This window comes from Colobus angolensis, unplaced genomic scaffold (genome assembly GCF_000951035.1).
Source record: "Colobus angolensis palliatus isolate OR3802 unplaced genomic scaffold, Cang.pa_1.0 Scaffold162, whole genome shotgun sequence".
Taxonomy (NCBI): domain Eukaryota; kingdom Metazoa; phylum Chordata; class Mammalia; order Primates; family Cercopithecidae; genus Colobus; species Colobus angolensis.
In genome coordinates, this window is record NW_012114733.1 from 5,861,066 (window position 1) to 5,880,360 (window position 19,295).

Here is a 19,295-nt window from a genome sequence, read left to right on the forward strand (position 1 = left end):
TTGTATGCTTACTGATATGGTTTGGCTCTGTGTCCCCACCCAAATCTCATGTCAAATTGTAATCCCCACATGTCAGGGGAGGGGCCTCATGGGAGGTGATTGGATCATGGTGGGTGGTTTCTCCCATGCTATTCCTGTGATCATGAGTGAGTTCTCACAAGATTTAGTTGTTTGAAAGTGTATGGCACTTCTCCCTTCGGCCTTGTTCTCTCTCCTGCAGCCATGTAAGACGTGCCTTGCTTCCCTGCCTTTGCCATGATTTTAAGTTTCTTGAGGCCTCCCCAGCCATGTGGAACTGTGAGTCAATTAAACCTCTTTCCATTATAAATTACCCAGTCCCAGGTAGTTCTTCATAGCAGTGTGAAAATGGACTAATACACTTACCATGGGTTCATTGTATTTGTTCCCAAATTCTTTATACCAGTTGCAAATATCATCATAATTACTGAATTTCATATTATGTAAACCAGTGAAATAGGAGCATAAAAAGGAAGATATGGTTTCTATAAAATCTAAGCCACATGCATGGAAACTCAATAAAGGCCAGTGACTAAGATTTTTATGGTTAGATTAGGTATGGGAAGATCACTGAAATTAAAAAGAAAAACTGGAAAGATTTACACTCAGCTTTCTTTGCAATGTCTAAAGGTTTTGGTGCTCTGTTGTACAGAAACTTTATCTGGAAATTGCAGATGATACATTTATAAGGGCTGTATATGCAACAGAAACTTTAAGAAATTACCATGAGCTAACAAACTTGAAGAAAAGACCTTGACTTTATGTCAAACAATTGATGAACAAATGCACTAAGTGTTAAGTGAAAACAAAATATGTAATGTGTATGTTATGTCTTTTTTTACGAGTCTCTGCTTTAATTGGTATTTTTTATTGACTGACCTATTTACAGCTCTGGTTGCTTTCAATAAGAGAGTTTCTCCTGTACAATTAAAACATGTATTTTTCTAAGTGTGCTTCAGAACTGACTACCAATCCATCCCAGCATCTCTCTGGAACATGTATCTGCACTTCTGTTCATCCTAAATCCTGACTCAGAAGCCTGTTTCTTCTCTTCCCTCTTGGAACCAAGACTTGGCAAGCAGTACTGGCTGTGTAATTTGTGGGTTCCTGAGCAAAATGAAAGTGCACAATAATTCAAAAGTTATTAAAAATTTCAATAGAGTAACAGCAGAATATTAAACTATGTACAAGGCCTTGTACTACTATAGGGTCGCATGTCCTTGAAGCTACCTTGTGGCAAGACACTCACCTGATGAGATCTAACATGGCATCCACCGTACTGACTTCAGGGGTGCTGCCTGTCCTGTCGATTTCAGCCACTTTCTGGGTGACACCAGGCTTGATGCTCACCACCAGCACAATACCTGTGGCCAAGGACAGTGTCCACAAAGCATTAGGAACCTTCCAGGGCACCTGGCACAGCTAGCACCTTGAACAGTGGGCATGGTTATACCAGGCAATAGTGTGATGGGGAGGATGCTGAGGTCCAGCCAAAATGCTGAGCCTCCTCTGGAACCTCAGCAACCACTTTAATTACTCTTCCATTTAAATGAGTAAGCAGAAAGAACTCCGTGTGCTTGCGTGCATGTGTGTGTGTGCATGTGTGTTTAAAATGAAGGGGCTGCATCCCAGAATTGCTTCTGGAAACACCTGCTGATGAGAATATTCTTTTTCTTGAACTTATGAGATCAGCCTAGGAAGGTGTTAGGGTAAGGATGATCCATTTTCCAGCCCAGAGAATGCATCTGATGTCTTTCTGCAACTTTTACCCACAATGCTGGTTATCCTCCTGATAATACAAAACCAGCCTTGCCTTTCTTCCACACCATAGGTCTTCAAGTATCTCGAAAGCAGTCATGTGGGAAAATGCTATTCCAGGGGTGGAATGAGGACAAATAGATGGGAGTTATAAGGAGAGAAGGTTCATCTCTCTGTAAGGAAGAACTGTCTACATGGCAGAGCATCTGACATCACCATTGTGGCCTTGGTAAGTAATGAGTTCCTGTCACTTGAGTGTCCAAGCCAAGGTGGGAGGCTGTAGAAGAGACCAAGAGATTGGAGGGTGTTTGACTGGAGGGAAGTGAAGAAGAAAAAGGTCCTCATGCTCTTTATTGCTCCTCCCTCAAGAGGAGGCAATGGTAATCCAAGGGGTAGGGCTCTGGTATGCTGAATGGGTCCGTTTTGCTAGTGGGAGGAGTTGCTGGGCAATAAGGGGCCATGAGTGGGCATGGCCCACTCTTTTCCTCTCTCAGGGTTGTAGAAGGGCTATATGCCTCCAGCTAATAAGAGAGCAGGATCTTGCTTCTCATTGCTATTTTTTCTCTGTGTCTGTCTTCCTCAGGAAACTCATGAGATGATGTGGTTTTGTTTCATGGCAGAGTTCAGGCCCTCCTGGGTCCCTTGGCCTAATACCATTAAAGCCTCACCACATCCCACCTCTTCTTATCAGCTCATTGAAGCAGGGCTACAAGGGCCGAGCTGCTGCCACATCTGAGTACATACTCTTTCTGTCTTCCCCCTCTGGACATTCTTCTTAAAATGTCACTCAGGGTTACAAAGACCAAGCATTCTTCAAAAAATCATGCTAAAGGTATAAGAGCAGCTACTCCCTTATTAGAATTTTCTCCCTCCTACAAGTGGGATTTATCCTTAACAAGGATAGGTTAACAAGGATAGCTGTTAGCTCTTGTTACTATGTGAAATGCACTAAAATGCTATATTTCTGAAAATATTTTATAATTATACTCAACTTCACTATTATAGACCAATTATCCACTTCAAGAATTATGTAAGTGGCTGGGCGCGGTGGCTCACGCCTGTAATCCCAACACTTTGGGAGGCCAAGGCAGGTGGATCACCCGAGGTCAGGAGTTTGAGACCAGCCTGGCCAACATGGCGAAACCCTGTCTCTACTAAAAAAATACAAAAATTAGCTGGCCATGGTGGTGTGCACCTGTAATCCTAGCTACTCAAGAGGCTGAGGCAGGAGAATCGTTTGAACCCAGGAGGCAGAGGTTGCAGTGAGCCGAGATCATGCCACTGCACTCCAGCCTGGGTGATAAGAGTGAGACTCCTTCTCGAAAAAAAAAAAAGTAGTTAGGGCCAGGCACGGTGGCTCATGCCTGTAATCTCAGCACTTTGGGAGGCTGAGGCAGGCAGATCCCTTGAGCCCAAGAGTTCAAGACCAGCCTGGGCAACATAGCAAGACTCCCCACATCTCTTTTTAATTAAAAAAATATATATTTTTTAAAAAGTAGTTGAGCTTTTCTTAACACACAATTTTTTTTTTAATCAGAAAGTAGTATTGTCAAAGTACCATAAAGTTTTCCCTTTGAAGTCTGTCTGCCGGGTTCAAGTGATTCTCCTGCCTCAGCCTCCCGAGTAGCTAGGACTACAGGCGCACGTTACCATGCCCAGCTAATATTTTTGTACTTTTAGTAGAAACAGGTTTTCATGTTGGCCAGGCTGGTTTCAAACCCCTGACCTCAAGGGATCTGCTCACCTCAGCCTCCCAGAGTGCTGGGATTACAGGCCTGAGCCACCGCGTCTGGCCGCCAACTACTTTTTGAATGAAAAAAAATTACCATTACATAGAGGAATAAGGATTCAGAAATAAATATTACCTAGAATAACAGCAATGAGAGTGGTACAGAAATAATACACGACAGCGCGTAGACCAATTTTTCCAGATACGTTGGAATCCAGTGCAGCAACACCTGAAAGGGGAGACAAAAATCAAATTACATTAATTTTAAAAGTTTCCAGGACCCACGATTTAATCCTCAAGGTGTGAAATAAAGAGATGAGAGGTGTTCTCATCTACAGACAATGGGCAATAACATGCAATGGGCAAAAGCAACACTTCAAAATTCCAAACAGATGTAAGAGAGGGAAGCCCAGTCAGGTGCCCTGCAGGCAGCTTCCCATAGCCTTGACCTCCAGGAGTGCCCTGCCTTCAGATCTTCTTGGAGTTGGTCAGAAAATGATCATAACGAGTCCCCCTACCACATTTGCAGTAAGAACTTTACCAAGATTTGTATTATATCATTCAACATCCCTTATGATAAACCTCCTTTGGAATTCAGTTATCTAGGAAAAGTTTATCTCGAAGAAAACTATCTCGAAGAACTGAGATAGTTTTGTTGTTGTTGTTGTTGTTTATTTGTTTGTTTTGAGACAGAGTCTTACTCTGTCACCCAGGCTGGAGTGCAGTGGTGTGATCTCAGCTCACTACAACCTCCGCCTCCCGGGTTCAAGCGAGTCTCCTGCCTCAGCTTCCCGAGTAGCTGGGATTACAGGTGCACACCACCATGCCCAGCTAATTTTGGTATTGTTAGTAGAGATGAGGTTTCACCATGTTGGCCAGGCTTGTCTCAAACTCCCGACCTCAGGTGATCTGCCACCTTGGCCTCCCAAAGTGCTGGGATTTCAGGTGTGAGTCATCATGCCTGGCCTGAGATAGTTTTTTTTTTTTTTTTTTTTAACACTTGAGAAATCACGTAACTCATGATAGTTTTCCTTTCTGCCCTTTCCAGGAAGCTTAGGCTCAACTGGAAAAAATAATGTTTATATACAATTATAAAAGTAATATATCCCTCCTTGCCAGAAACCCTTGCTCTCTGTCAAAGATGCTCATGTAAATGGAGTCAAAAGCCGTTCTCCAATTGGACTTGGATGTGGGAAATGGGCCAAGTTGAGAAACAACTGAATCATCTTTCAGCAAGCTGTCACTGGAGGTTTCAGACACTACCCAGCCTGATTTCCAAAATGAGGGTCATATTTTGAGTCAAAGGATCATTATAGAAAATGATTTTGCATATTCAGCACTCATGAGTTGTCCCATAACCATTTGCAAAGCCTAAGGTACAGGGTAGCAGGAAAAAGGAAGAGGTTGTCACAAGGCAACCCCAAGGGAAAGGCAGTAAACCTGTATGGCTATCAGCATGCATAGGTAACTTTTATGTTCATTTCCCACACTAAAAGGCCTATCCATTTTTTTTAAGTGACTGGGGGATTATGCTTCTCATATATAATCATACATATTTGATGTACAGGAAAAATCTGCAAGGAAGTGATCACCATTATGATGACAGAACAAGTCATTTCTCACTCTAAACACACCATTTCTCTGGCTGTTGATTGCTCCTTTGGAAGTTAGTATTTTGAGAGAAGGTGCTCTGGCCTCTGTAGTAGCTACCCCAGAATGTTGTTAAGGGGCCATTCATCAACCTCTGGGAAAAGATTGTGCAATTGCCATATAATGGGCATACTGCAATAGTCACATTCTAGAATAATTTTTATGATAGATTCTATTTGATTTGAGAAAAATGCAGTTTGCTGTGTTGAAGAGTCTTTTCCTCACAGTAAGACAACGAAAGGTAACAATTAGGCAAGCAACAACAAAAAAGTCAAGAGAGATTGAAGGCCAAAATTCAGAAACAAATTCACTATCTCATGTTTAGTTTAGGTCTCTTAAAGAGCAAATCATAATGCAACTTTGTAAGCTTGCTAAGTATATTATATGATTATAAAACATGTGCCTATTTCATTTTAGATCTCAGTGTATTGTTTTGATAACTATAATAATTATTTCTAACAAAAATCATAGGTTAAAAAGAAACAAAAAGAATCACCACCTTAACAGACTCCAAGTAACTCATCTGTAGCCCTAATATGGGATCTATTTTCAGATATATTGTCCTTCTTTGGTAGATGTCTAATTTAAGCAGACTCCAGCCCCTGAAGTGCTGACAAGTGAGAGTCACAGAGCGGTTACAGAACTGTTCTAGGAGATGTGTTTGGTGCCCTTTCAGGATTTTCTTCCAGCAGTGAAACAAATTAAATCTATGTGGGTAATTGTTTCCAGCATATGTTAATATGTCTTAATTTGTCTTAATGATTTGGCCATGGGCTGGTGCCTCTGCTTGTACTCCAGGACTCAGCTGGCAATAAAAGGCTTGATAATAATGAGATCTTGGTGAAAATATCTTAAACAAATACATCCCCAAGTAGACATCCAACTTCCCCTCTGTCCTGGAGCACAGCAATTATCTTGCAGTAACTTTCGCATGGTCCTTTGTTTTCCATTCCTCTAATCTACCTCCATCCTACCGTTTTCCCGGATATATCAGATATTTACTCAAATCAACAATTATACTTCTCTGCACTGTATAGTTACCTCTACCTCTGTACAGTTACCACTGTATAGTTACCCTCTACCTCTCTAGTCATCAATATGGGGGCAGAGCTGGCTCCCAAGTCCAGGCTTTTGCATGATTTATAATGCATTGTTGGGGATAAGAGTGGTGACCACTATAGAGGGAGAGAACAGATACAGGGAAACAGCCTAATCTTTGAAAACCTCTGTAAATAGGAACATTACAGAACTTAATGACCATAAAATGTCTGTCTGGATGGTTGTAAACACCCCACCTGCCACTAATATCAATAATGATGAGGATGATAATTATAATACAAATAATGATAATGACAATAAACACTATAGTGACTGCATATTAATGCATCATCTTTAATTCTCATTATAACCCAGGGAGGCAGGCATTATTACGCCCATTTTACAGAGGACAAAACTGTAGCTCAGAAAGGCTAAGTACCATATAATCATAAAGCTGGTAAGGTGAGTGGTAGAGCTGGGATCCCAATCTACATTTTACCTCAAAGGCCATATTCTTAACCACTATTCCATATTGACTCTATCCATGTGCGACAAAATTCTAGACTAGCGCTGCCCAGTAGAGCTTCCTGACAGAAAGGTTCTGTTTTTGTGCTGTCCCCTGCAGTAGCCACAAAGTGCACATGGTTAGCAAGCACTTGGAAAGTGGCTAGTGTGACTGACGAACTGAGTTTTCATTTTAGTTAATATATATTAATTAATTTTTTTTTTTTAAATTTTAAAGATGAGGTCTCACTATGTTGCCCAGGCTGGTCTTGAACTCCTGAACTCAAATGATCCTCCCACCTTGGCCTCCCAAATTGCTAGGATTATAGGTGTGAGCCACCACACCTAGCCAATTTTAATTAATCTCAATTTAAGTAGCCACACGTGGCTAATGGCTATCCTATTAGACAGCCCAATGTCTCTAGACCCTACCAGTGTTTAGCATTTAGTGTGTGCTCAACAATGTTGAATGAACAAACTACAGCTTAACTCTATTATCAAATTCAGGAAAAGTTCTTTGCCTTGCAAGCACGGGCAGGGGAAAGGAAGATGCTAAGCCCAAATCTCCTGGCATGTAGTTCCATCAGTGCACTGACTGTATTGCTCTAAGGCCTGAAGCTTATTCTTCACTGGGCCCCCGGTGCCTTAAATAAGGTGCTCTAAGAATGTTTGTACTTGAAGCTTTCTACAGGACAGAAAGAGCTGCATAGTTTACAAGTAATCCTCTCCTTAAAAATGACCCTATTTCAAAGATCCACTTGTGGGTTTGAAACTTGGAACTCAGCAGGTAGTCTCCTTAGAAACCACTTATACATGGTGTTTTAGTTTGGTTCCCAGAGCAGCCAACGAGAACACTTTTCGCCATAAAAGACTCCACAGGGGAACATATGTAACATCTCAGTCTTTTTCAACCTTGTTTTGTTGTTGCTATTGTGCAAACCCACCCCCCAAAGCCTTTTTCCTAATCACCACCCCTGTGAAATTCGAAAACCACAAACTGTATATCTGGTTATATAATAAATGATACATGTGTTTTTTTTACATAAAACAAGTAAGATTTTCTCCCCCAACTCACCACCACCAAATAAAAACAGCTTTTGCTGCTTTGGGGACAATATTGTCTTGGTGAGAACTTGTGGTCTAGCTCAATGAATGTTGACTGTGAGAATGAGAATCCAGGCACTAGACTCTTACTGGCGGGATATCAGAGAGCAGGCCCACCTTAGTCCCAGACAAGTAAAACCTCATTTGCACTTTATTTCTGAGTTTTTACTCTCAATGGCCACCTGTGTTTCTTGCTCTCAGGCCATCTTTGGTGGCTGGCGAGGTCTAAAGGACCCCTTCGTTTTACAGTTCACTATCAGAACTCGTTTCACCTGGGAGCTGAAAGCTGTCCTATAGGAGGTGATAAATGAGAGGGAACCAAGCAGGTGTGATGGCATCTGCACAGAAATCAGCAGTGAGGATTTAAAATGTTTATAGTAATTGGACAGTAACTTTATTTCTGTTGAATGTAATAATAAAAAATAGGGGCTGGGCATAGTGGCTCACGCCTGTAATCCCAGCACTTTGGGAGTCCCAGGCAGGTGGATCACCTGAGGTCAGGAGTTTGAGACCAACTTGGCCAACATGGTGAAACCGCATCTCTACTTAAAACACACACACACACACACACAAATTTGCTGGGCGTGGTGGCGCGCACCTGTAATCCCAGCTACTCAGGAGGCTGAGGCAGGAGAATCTCTTGAACCTGGGAGGTGCAGGTTGCATTGAGCCCATATCATGCCACTGCACTCCAGCCTGGGCAACAAGAGTGAAATTCCATCCTCACCCCCTCCAAAAAAAAAAAAAAAAAATAGGGCTAGTATTTCATATGTCTATTTTTAATATAATTTTTCTAGTAATTTGCTCTAACTATGGTTTATGAAGGTTATTGATCTGTAACAGATCAGAAATTTTAACAACTGGATTTGCTCCATCCAGTTGAAAAACTAGATGTTTTGTGAAGCCCTGGTGCAGAGACTAGGTACTGTGGGTTTTCAAAGGAGCCTGAGCTGTCACCAGATTGAGATGACCAGGAGAGGCCTGATGGAACAGGTGGCACCTGAACTGGGCAGAAAAAGAGCACGATTCCAGTTCCTTGTGAGCCCAGAGTTGTCCATTAGAACCTGGGACAGTTTTGAGGCTGGGCTGTGGCCTAGAAACAGGGATAAAATCCCCAGTTGTCCTTGGAAGTCAGGGGCACCTGCTAGTTCTTTATTTTAGGAAAAGGCATTTATTTGCTTTTTTCACCTCAGGAGAAGGCTCTGATGAGCAAGGGTGTTGGCTCCCAGCCAAAGCAGTAATCATCTGAACTTTTTACAAAAACACTCCAAAGGAAGCAGTTGCCTGACTAAACAATAGCCTGTTTTAAAAATAAACATCCGAGGGCAAAAGACTCCTCCTAGAGCTCTCTGATTAAGCAACCACCCACTGAGAACAAAGCTTTCGTGACAATCTCTCCACATTGCTGTTAAGGTATCAAAATTCAATCCCTTATTGGAAGTTCTTTTAGGTCTGGCATTTGGCGGTGTTACGCCATTATAAGGGAACACCACATCCAAGAAACTCACTGTTGCATAGGAGTTAAAACTCGCCATGTGGATGACTTCTGTCTCTGTCACCAACAGAGAGGCCACCTGTGCGGAGAGAAGGCATGGGCTTTGGTGGGATAGACTGGGCTCAAATCCCAGCCTCCTCCCAGACTCAGCTTCTCCATCTATAAATTGGAGGATCTGAAATACCTCTATCGCCTTTAGGTTAATTGTGAGGAGCAAAGTGAACAACCAACTTCAGCTTGCATAGCTGTTGTGAGGATTAGAAACAATGTATAACAGGCCTAATACAATGCTCAGGACACAGTGTGTTCTTAGTAAATAGCCTCCATGGTTACTGAATAAATGATAAAGATGATGCACCTCACTGAGCAAATGGAAGGCATTCAACAAGCATTAACTGATTCATTCCCTCCCTCATTCATTCCTTCACTACACGGTCACTAAAGAGATCTTTTAAAGACATAAATCAGGTCATTTTATACATCAGGATAACCCTTCAATGGCACTGAAGATAAAAAGAAAAAATACTTACCTTGGCCAACAGGCCTTGCAGGGGAGACACCTGCCTGCTTCTCCAGCCCCGCCTTGTGCCATCTTCCTGTCTCATCCTCTCCTTCAGCCTCTTCTGGATCAGACCAAGCTCCTTCCCACCCCCAAGGCCTTTGCACAGGCTCTTCCCTCTGCCTGGAGTGCTCTTCCTCACTCTTCATCTGGCTTTTAAGTTCTTTCCTCAGAATCCTTCCCTGATTATCCAGCCTAAACCAGGGTGTCCTGATTTCCTTGCTTGGTATCCTGTGCATATCACATCTCAACAATTTTTATCATTGGTTCATTATTTTACATCTCTTTCTTGCTAGGTTTTAAGCTCCGTGAAGGCAGGAGACCTAGATATCTGCTTGTTCATGAATGTATACTCAGTGCCCAGCACATAGGAGATGCTCAATAAACATGCTGATTGAATGAATAACAGTCATTTAAGTATGGCTGCCTGCCCTAGATCCCTCTCCCAGGCTCTGGCCCCTTGGCAGCAGAGTGCTGCCAGAACAAAACTTGCCAATTCCAGCTGCTGCCCTTATGATCTGTGTGATCTTGAAAAAGTGGTTTAATCTGTCTTCAACCTCCTGTTTCCTTATCTCTAAAGATGGAGTTAAGGTCCCACCTACTTGACGACTTCATAGGGCTGCTATGAGGATTAAATAAACAGGTTCACAATTTTTAAATTCCAAAATGTTTCTTTTATTCCCCAGGGAAAACAAAGCAGGATATGATCTTACTTTGTTAATCCAGGGCATAGGGAAATCTCTGCAGCCTTGATTAGTACTCCCTGGATGTTCAAAGGGAAAGGAAGAGGCAAAGGGGAGCGTGCAAAATCTTTCCATGCATGCGTCACCTATCACATCTACTTTTCTCAGAGACATTAAGAACTCTCTTAAAATAGGTAATATCTCCACTCTAGGCTATTTGGTGATGTTAACAAAATAAACTAGTCCTTAAGCAACATCAGCTAAAGGTCCACTTGAAGCCTCTGTCAGCTGGTCCACATTTGAAGTTCAAAACATGCATCAAAAAGCAGTGGGCTCTCCAGGCGCAGTGGTTCACGCCTGTAATCCCAACACTTTGGGAGGCTGAGGCAAGTGGATCAGGAGGTCAGGAGTTCAAGACCAGCCTGGCCAACCTGGTGAAACCTCTTCTCTACTAAAAATACAAAAATTAGCCGGGGGTGGTGGCACACACCTATAGTCCCAGCTACTTGGGAGGCTGAGGCAGGAGAATCTCTTGAACCCAGAAGGTGGAGGTTGCAAGTGAGCTGAGATCGTACCACTGCACTCCAGCCTGGGCAACAGAGTGAGACTCTGTCTAAAAAAAAAAAAAAAAAAAAGAAGTGGTGGGCTGTGTCCTGGTTTTAGCAGTCAAGGAGCTGTTTTAGCATTGTTTCCATTACTATGGAACATGGTGGTATTTGTAGTTAGGACCAGTTTTTCAGAAGACTCCATGAACTTTTTGACTCCCTGAACTTATTGTCCAGTAAAAGCATTAAACACACCCCAAAGAATCTGAGGAACTCAGCTGTTCTTTTCCAAAGTCCATATGAATGCTCTGACAGCAGCAGCTAGCAAATGGCTCGGTGAGACTTTTCCGGGTTTTTGCCACAACCTAAATATGACTGAGCTGTCTCTTTGCTTCTCTTTCTCCATAAAATTGGTATCTCAGACTTCTAGGCAAAAGCTTGTTACATGCTGGTGAACTCTACAAACTGATGGCAGAGCAAGTCTTTTTATATTGTTCTCATTTCCAGAATGAATGCATTCAGTGTGTTCATATCTGCGTAGCTCAATTCTAATATTGGCCCTGTAGATTCTGCTGCCAGTTCAGGTACTTTGTAGGAACTTCTAAAGGTCTCAGACAAAAAAGAGTAAGTAAAAAAAATGTATAGCATTCTAGATGTGCTATGAAACATTATTATTGTCCATATTTTAAAGCCGAGGACAAGTTAGGTAAAATCCAAGGTTTCACAGCTAATCCGTGGCAGAACCAGGATTCAAACCCAGGCAGTGTGGCTCCTGTCTGTGCTCTTAACCACTAGACTCTCCTGCCCCTCTAGGATAGATACTTGTTCAGGTGTCCCTCTGTAGAGAATGGCACAGGTGGGAGTCACTGCTAGAATTGCTTCCCTCACCTACAGGCGCAAGTTCAGTCCCCTTGGCAAGGCACACAAGGCCAATAAACCCTTGTGCTCACCCCTTCCCTCCCATTCCTCTTCCCCACATTTCCAGCATTCCACTTCAAGTCTCACTGTCCTCCCAAGATGCTATTTTGGGAGGACAAAGATGCTATTTTCTTCTGCCTGGAATACCCACCCTCTTCCGTTCACTTGATTTCTATGCTTCCTTCAAAATGGCTCCTTCTAATGTCCCCTGCACTGTCCTCATTCCCAGAAAGTGCTTATCACACAGCATTGAAATGTACTCTTTCTTGCTGAGATAAGACTTAATTTTACACCTTGTGTGTCTAGCAGAGCCTGGCTCATTAAAGATGGAATGAATGAATAAATAAATGAATGAATGGTCTCCCAGGTCCATGCATCCAGTATATAGAAGGTCCTTAGAATCCCTTTTTAAATAATAAAATCAGGTTATCTTACAGCTGAACAGAGCTATGAACAAGTCTAGTACCTGTTTAGTCAGAAAGAAGGCTCATGCATTGTTGATTCTCTGGGCTTCAGTCTCAGGGAAAGACTAAAGCAGGGCATATTTATCTCTTGCCACTATTCATTTTATTACTTGCAAATGACATGTTCATTATGGGAAGTCTTCCTTATACACTATGTGGTTGTTTTGTCTTTGGAGGCCAGGCATTACACAGATCAAATTGATGCAATAAGTCCTTTGGCTTCAATAGCTGTATTTTAACTCAACACAAATGTCTTGATAATCTTAGGGAAAGGAGCACTTAAAGTGCAGGAAGAGCCCATTTGTTCCAGATGTTGCAAATGAGGCAAGAAGTTCACTCTCAGACTGTACAGTCTTAGGCAAGAAACTTGTCTTCGTGCCTGGAGTTTTAAGTTTATAAACCACCTTGAATGGCAAGTTTCATAGAAACTAAACTGTGTAACGGACCACCAATGTTTCAAGAAAAGAATGCATACTCCTCCCCCATAGCTAAAATTGACATTAAATGCTCTTAGCCACCTACGTTTATGAACAGTAGCTTATATTTACTAGCAAGTCGTACAACAAAGTGATGTGCGTCTTCAAGTCTTACAATTTTTGCTAACGAGGGACTCCTGGACCTGACTATCAGATGACCTCAGCTCTGTGACCATGTGAGTGGTAGGTCCTCACCCTCTTATACGTGGTTTTCTGTTAGTCTGTTTTCATGCAGCTGGAGTTAACAAATGTTAGCTGAATAAAACTGAACCTTGTCTCAGGGAGGCACGTGGCATGGTTCTTTTCATAGGAGGATGTGGGATTGTTTCCAGATACACAGCTGCCTCCGAGTAAATGAATACATAGCCTTTAAAAAAAAGCCTTCCTCAGCCCCAAATATTTAAGTGTGTCATCTGCTGTAAAGCCTGAGTTTACAAATAAGGTGTTCTAAGACTGTCACCAACTGCACTTTATTCTGCTCATCCTCTATTCTTCAGTCTCTTCAGTGCATTCATACTCATTGCCAGATGTGGTAGTTTATTTTATTACGTGGATTCAACCTCAACTAGATTGTATCTGGAGTGTCAGAATCTCGCTGGGCAGGGGTCAGCTCCTGGCTGGCCTCCTGTTTTTGTAAACGAATGTTTTGCTGGCACACAGTCACCCTCAATCATTTACATACTGTCCGTGGCTACTCTCCCAGGACAAACAGAGTTGGGTAGTTGGGCAAAATACACAGGGCCTGTAAAACCTAGAACATTTACTATTGGGCCCTTTATAGAAAAACCTTGCTCAAAAGGCAACCAACTCACATATGTATTCTACATCTGGCTGTTGTTTAATAAATACCGAATATACCTAAGGTTTTATAAGGCTTTAAACTTTTTTACTTGGTTAAAAAGCAGGGCAGGTGTGGTGGCTCATTCCTGTAATCACAGCAGTTTGGGAAGCTGAGGTGGGAGGATCACTTGAGGCCAGGGGTTTCAGACCAGCCCCGGCAATATATCAAGACCCTATTGCTACAAAAGTAAGAATTAGTCAGGCATGGTGGTGTGCACCACCTGTAGTCCCAGCCACTAGGAAGACTTAGGTGGAAGGATGGCTTGAGTCCAGGAGTTCAAGGCTGCAGTGAACTATAATAGTACCACTGCATTACAGCCTGGGCCACAGAATGAGACCCTGTCTTCCCACCCTCTCCCAACAAAAAGTAGTAGAAAACCTCTGATCTTATGGTTGAGGTCAAGCCCTAAAAATTTTGAAATCCTAATGTGAAAGCTGGAGTAACAATTATCTAAAAGTCTGGAACTTTTTTTTTTTTTTAATCTTCCAAGGGTAGAGTGTTAAATTTATCCTTGGAGAAGCTCCTCAATTGTAAATCCAATCACCCAACGAGTGTCTGGTGGAAACTGAAAGTTATTGATAAACAAAACACAAATATTTTCTCCTGACGTCTAGTGTTTAGTAATGTGACTTGTTCAGGAAGCAGAATCAGTACTAGGACTCACACTCAGTGGCCTGGGGGAGAGAGGAGGGAAAGGAGGGATTTTTCTTGGCTTGATATCTGCTTGGCTTGACATCCACTGAGCTGCAACTGGTGCTGTTTCTTGAGGAGCTGTGTGTGCCCTTGTTTGAGCAGGCGTTTATAGGAAATCCAGAGCTGCAACATCACAGGAATGGTTAAGAATGAGCTTCTGTTTGCTCTGGAGGAAGACATGTGCACAAGAACTGGCATGGACTTGGCCCAGCCTGACCTGGACAGACTCCCAAGTTCTACAAGCAGGGTGGTTGCAATAACCCAGCAGGTACTATGATATGGAATCTACTGAAGGCTCCTGATGGGGTCCACGAGGAAAGGCTATCCCCCTGTGGCTGTGAGGGGGGTTTTCTCTGAAGTGGATATTCCACAATGGCAAGCATCCCAGGAAGAGGTCACTCCAGGTCAGGACAGGATGGCCTGTGTGCTAGTGGAATTTTTCCTTCTTAGAACCTGGTGTCAGTTCTGGGATCTGGGGTGCAGGAAAGCTTGGAACACCTTTAGTGGAGAGATGAACTCCAGCCTCCTGAAGGCAAGCTAGCAGCTAAGCAGAGGGGCATCCCTGTTAAGGGACCCTGGGAGCCCCTTCAGGGAGCAGCTGGATGTCACCATTGGTGTTTCATCTGCTTTCGGTTACCTTTAGCAAAGATTATGTCCTGAGTAGCAGTGTGGTCTTAGCTGTACTTTGGAGAATTAAGCTTCTGTTCCTGTCTTAGGATGGAGGAGCAAAGAGGGGAACTCCTTAGGTCACAGGGGTAGTGGCAGCCACAGCAGACACCAGGAGGCGCAGCTGTGCCCACTGGAGTGCTTCTGGCCCAGGTAGGGGTGGTGAGCAAAGTAATGAGCATCCAGGAAGGATGCTCAGGGGACCTCTGGGAGTGGGACTGGAGGTGCTGTTCTGTTCCTGTGCCGGTCATAGGAGGCTCCAATCATCATAATTTAGTTTTGGGAAGTATTAAAGAAAATGTGATCTGAATTTAAACTCACTGGCTAGTGAGACCTGGACCAGGATTTTTCCAGAGCCACAATTCTCAGGCATATTCATAAGCTATTTCCTGTTATTTCTCTGGTGGTTTGACATAAATACGGCTTACAAGCCTAAATGTTAGCAGACCCCCAACGCAGATATTCCTCAGCATGGCAGGAGCGTGTTCTTCACAATGTAATTTATGGGTAGGATTCTATTAGTACCCACAATGACTGTCTCTGAAAATGTCTTGAGTTTATATCAACTGTGCCATTTTTTTTTCTGTTTTAAAGTAACTTTAAGACATTATGTCATTTCATAACTCCATATGCATTTAAAAAGTAAGGACATTTTCTTATACAACTATATGCCATTACCATCTCTAACAAAATCATTAACAATTTATTGATACTATCTAGTAGCCAGTCTGTATTCAAATTTCCCTGGTAAATATGACTTCTTAACCTTATCACATAAAAAGGAGTTCTTCCTGTTTTTAAAAAAAGCTATAAAGTGTTTTTTTAAATCTCACCAGAGGCTTTGATGGCAGAATTTTTTTCTACCTGTTAATTTGGCAAGAGAGTTTCCTTTCTGCAGGAGCACAGATTATTAATCTTGGGTCTGAGTTCCAGCTGTGTTTCTCCTTCTGATTTACATATCCTTAGGGGACTCATTCAACCCTCCCCAGCTTCCCACCTGCATCCTCCTTTGGCCTAATAACTGTATACATTAAGCTACCAGCCTGCTGGATTTATGAGGGCATTTGCCATGTGAAATGGCCCTTCCTGTGTGTTTTCCATGGCCATCTTCTGGGGGGGGAGGCTGAGGACTACTTCAGAGTTTGGAGGAAGGAGCTGTGTACCAGGTAAAGGTGGCACTGAGCTGGCAGGGGAAGGGAGCAGAGATGGGGCAGAGAAGCGACCAGAGGCAAAATTGGAGGAGCTCAGGGCAGAATCCATCCCCATCTCTTTTATTAAAAATACAAACCAAACAAAGACACATGTTCAGTTGAAAATGTAAAGAAAGCACGATGGATCATGTTTTCTTACTTTCCGGATGTTAACCTTTTGGTTTTGATCACAACTTTTAAAAATGTATATACATTTTAATAAAATTTGGATTGTATACACTATCCTGTTGTGTAATTTTATTTTCCCACTTTCTTGTATTGGGAATGTTTTCAGATGTAATTAAATATGATTCTAAAACAAGTTTTTAACAGTTGCTTAGTATGAAAATTTGTATACTGTGTATACATATGTATACAATATACATTTGTATACATTTAGGTTGCTTATAATTTATCACCATTACAAAAAAAGTTACCATGAATATCCTTGTACTTAGGAATTTGAACATATCTCTGATTATTTCTTTATGATCAATTCTGAGAAACAGAATCACTGGGTGAAGAGATCAGAACATGCTCCAAACTGTCCTCCAGAAAGTTTGTTCCAATTTATAAGGTAACTGAAAGTGTATGAATGAAGTTATTTTCCTATAACTGTGCTAACACCAGTCTTGTTGCTTTTCCTCTCTAATCTGACAATTTAAAACATGGATATGCCATCATTGTCCCCACCCTGCTTTGTTCATATCCCTTGAATCTTTGACTATTTCATTGCTTCAGATCAAAAGATGGGGTGGTGGTTTTGCTCACTGTCTCTAGTTCTTGACTGGCTGCTGCGGGTTTGGTGGAGGAAAAGTGGAGAAATGACTTGACCCATGCTATAGCTTCAAAAGTAGCTGGGCTATGTCAGTGGAATGCTGAGTTGTAAATTATTTTCCTAGATTATTTGCAAGACTGAGCTAACACACAAAACATCCAGACTGCAAAAATCTCACTAGAGGAAGTACCTGTTTCTGGCTTCTGGCCAAAGGTTATACTTCCCAGAAAAAAAAACAAACCAAACCAAAACAAAACTCACTTATTGACTGCCAAGAGTGGCATGTATTTTCAAACATCTGATATTACAGAATTAGTATATCCATACATGTATTTTTACCTTTTCTTCTAAAACCTGTTTTACCTCAAGTTTTGGGTTTGCTGCATAATTTGGATCAATCTTCTATACTTCCCCTCATAGATACATGAGTTAAATAGTATTGCTCATCAGGTAGTTTATGCACCTTGTGCAATTGCATGCAAAATACAGTATATACATGTACAATTGTGAAGATTTTTCTTGAAGTCCAAAGCTTGCATTGTGTTCTCAAAGGAGCCCAAGAAAAGATTAGGAATCTTTGGCTGAGTGTGGTGGCTCACACCCATAATCCCAGCACTTTGGGAGGTTGAGGTGGGCGGATTTCTTGAGCCTAGAAATTCGAGACCAGTCAGGGCAACATAGGAAGACCCCATGTTTAAAAAAAAATTTTCTTTAAAGAATCTTTGATATGGAGAAGATTCTAAGGGGTTATAACTGCAATGCTTATAGCGGCCAGGCAGGTAACGTAAGAGTGAAGTGGACAAGGTATTGGGCAATAGGGAGTTGTGAAGACTATAGCATTCTCAAATGCATTTGCTCCAACTAAATGAAATAGTTGTCTCTTGGTTTCAGACCACTGTTGGTAGGTGGGAATATTGGGCCAGTGTTCCCAGATCTTCTTTTTTTTTCAGAGAAAGCCAGAAATTTGGATATTTACGTGAAATCTTTCCAATTTTAAATGCTTATGACAATTTAAACAAATAAATATTATATGGGACAAATAATTGGTCTGCTGCTGTGTCAGTCAGGCTGCTAGGGTTAAAAGGAACCAGGCATTTTCACACATAATTAAATACATTCATAAAAATAATTAAATGTTCTCTTTAGGTTTCTCATAAGCTGAGAACATCAAGACCATTTAAGGACAAAGTTCCCAAGAGACTCTAGTCTGGTTGGAGTTTGGCAATTGGGAAATTCAAAGACCAAATGTGACAGCTCTTCAAGCAATGCAGTCCCTGAATGCAGCAGATCCTGACCCCCACCCTCTCTTCCCCTGACCAATGTCCAGTACTCTACCAGGGCCAGTCCCAGGTCTTTACAGTGGCAGTAAAGAAAAATGTTCTAGAAGGGGACATGTCACGACTTCTAATTGCATGTTTACATAAAACCTTGATTTTCAAGCTAACAGCACCAGCTACTGTCATGCCACGTTTTACCAATTGCCAGAGTTAAGTACAAGAAACTGTGCAATGCAGAGAAACTTATCACACCCAGACAAATGACATTTTTGTAAACCAAATTCATCTCTCTCTACCTAACGAAGCTTCCTCTTCAAAGGAACCCTGCAATATAATGATCAATAAGGGAAAAGTCATTTCCAAATGCAACTGTGTCACAAGTTTTAAAAATACTGGGCTTTTCAAATGTGGTGCACATCCATATTTAAACCCTTCTCACAGAATTTGACTGCTGGTCCCCATAGCAAATATGTAGGGCAGATACATAGCAAGTTCTGGGTTTGAGTAGAAAGTGGATAAGGAGTAGAGAGACCCTGAAGGCAGCTATTGAGAGGCTGAGGGCAGTACTGCTGCAGTTGGGAAATAAATGAGTGAATGACTGAAAACATGATCAAAATTGACAACCATATTTTTCCTGAGGACACTAGCTAACATGTCAGTGACCAAATAAGCTTTTTTTTTCCATGCCCCAGATAATGTTTTGTTTATGTTTGAAAATGACATTTTCCTCCCAAGACATCATATGCTGGTCAAATGAAGATCTGAGCAGTGGTGAACAGCGCCGCTATAGGCGCAGTGTATGACAAAGCAATGCCATGTTGAGAGCAGTGAAATATTTCCACAGAAGCAAATATAGACATTCCAAGTGGAGAGAGGTGGAGAGGGAGAAGGAGAAGGAGAGAGGGAGAG

General features: G+C 42.0%; 1 protein-coding gene across 1 annotated transcript in view; it reads right to left on the reverse strand.

Moving 5' to 3' along the window:
- Window positions 1-19,295, reverse strand: part of SLC1A1 (solute carrier family 1 (neuronal/epithelial high affinity glutamate transporter, system Xag), member 1) — a 98,185-nt gene that overhangs the window by 22,946 nt on the left and 55,944 nt on the right. Inside the window, exons 3-4 of the mRNA XM_011937346.1 lie at window positions 3,642-3,734; window positions 1,268-1,382 (exon numbers count right to left, since the gene is read on the reverse strand). Of these exons, the coding sequence (XP_011792736.1) occupies window positions 1,268-1,382; window positions 3,642-3,734 (208 nt within the window). The remainder of the gene's footprint in view (window positions 1-1,267; window positions 1,383-3,641; window positions 3,735-19,295) is intronic.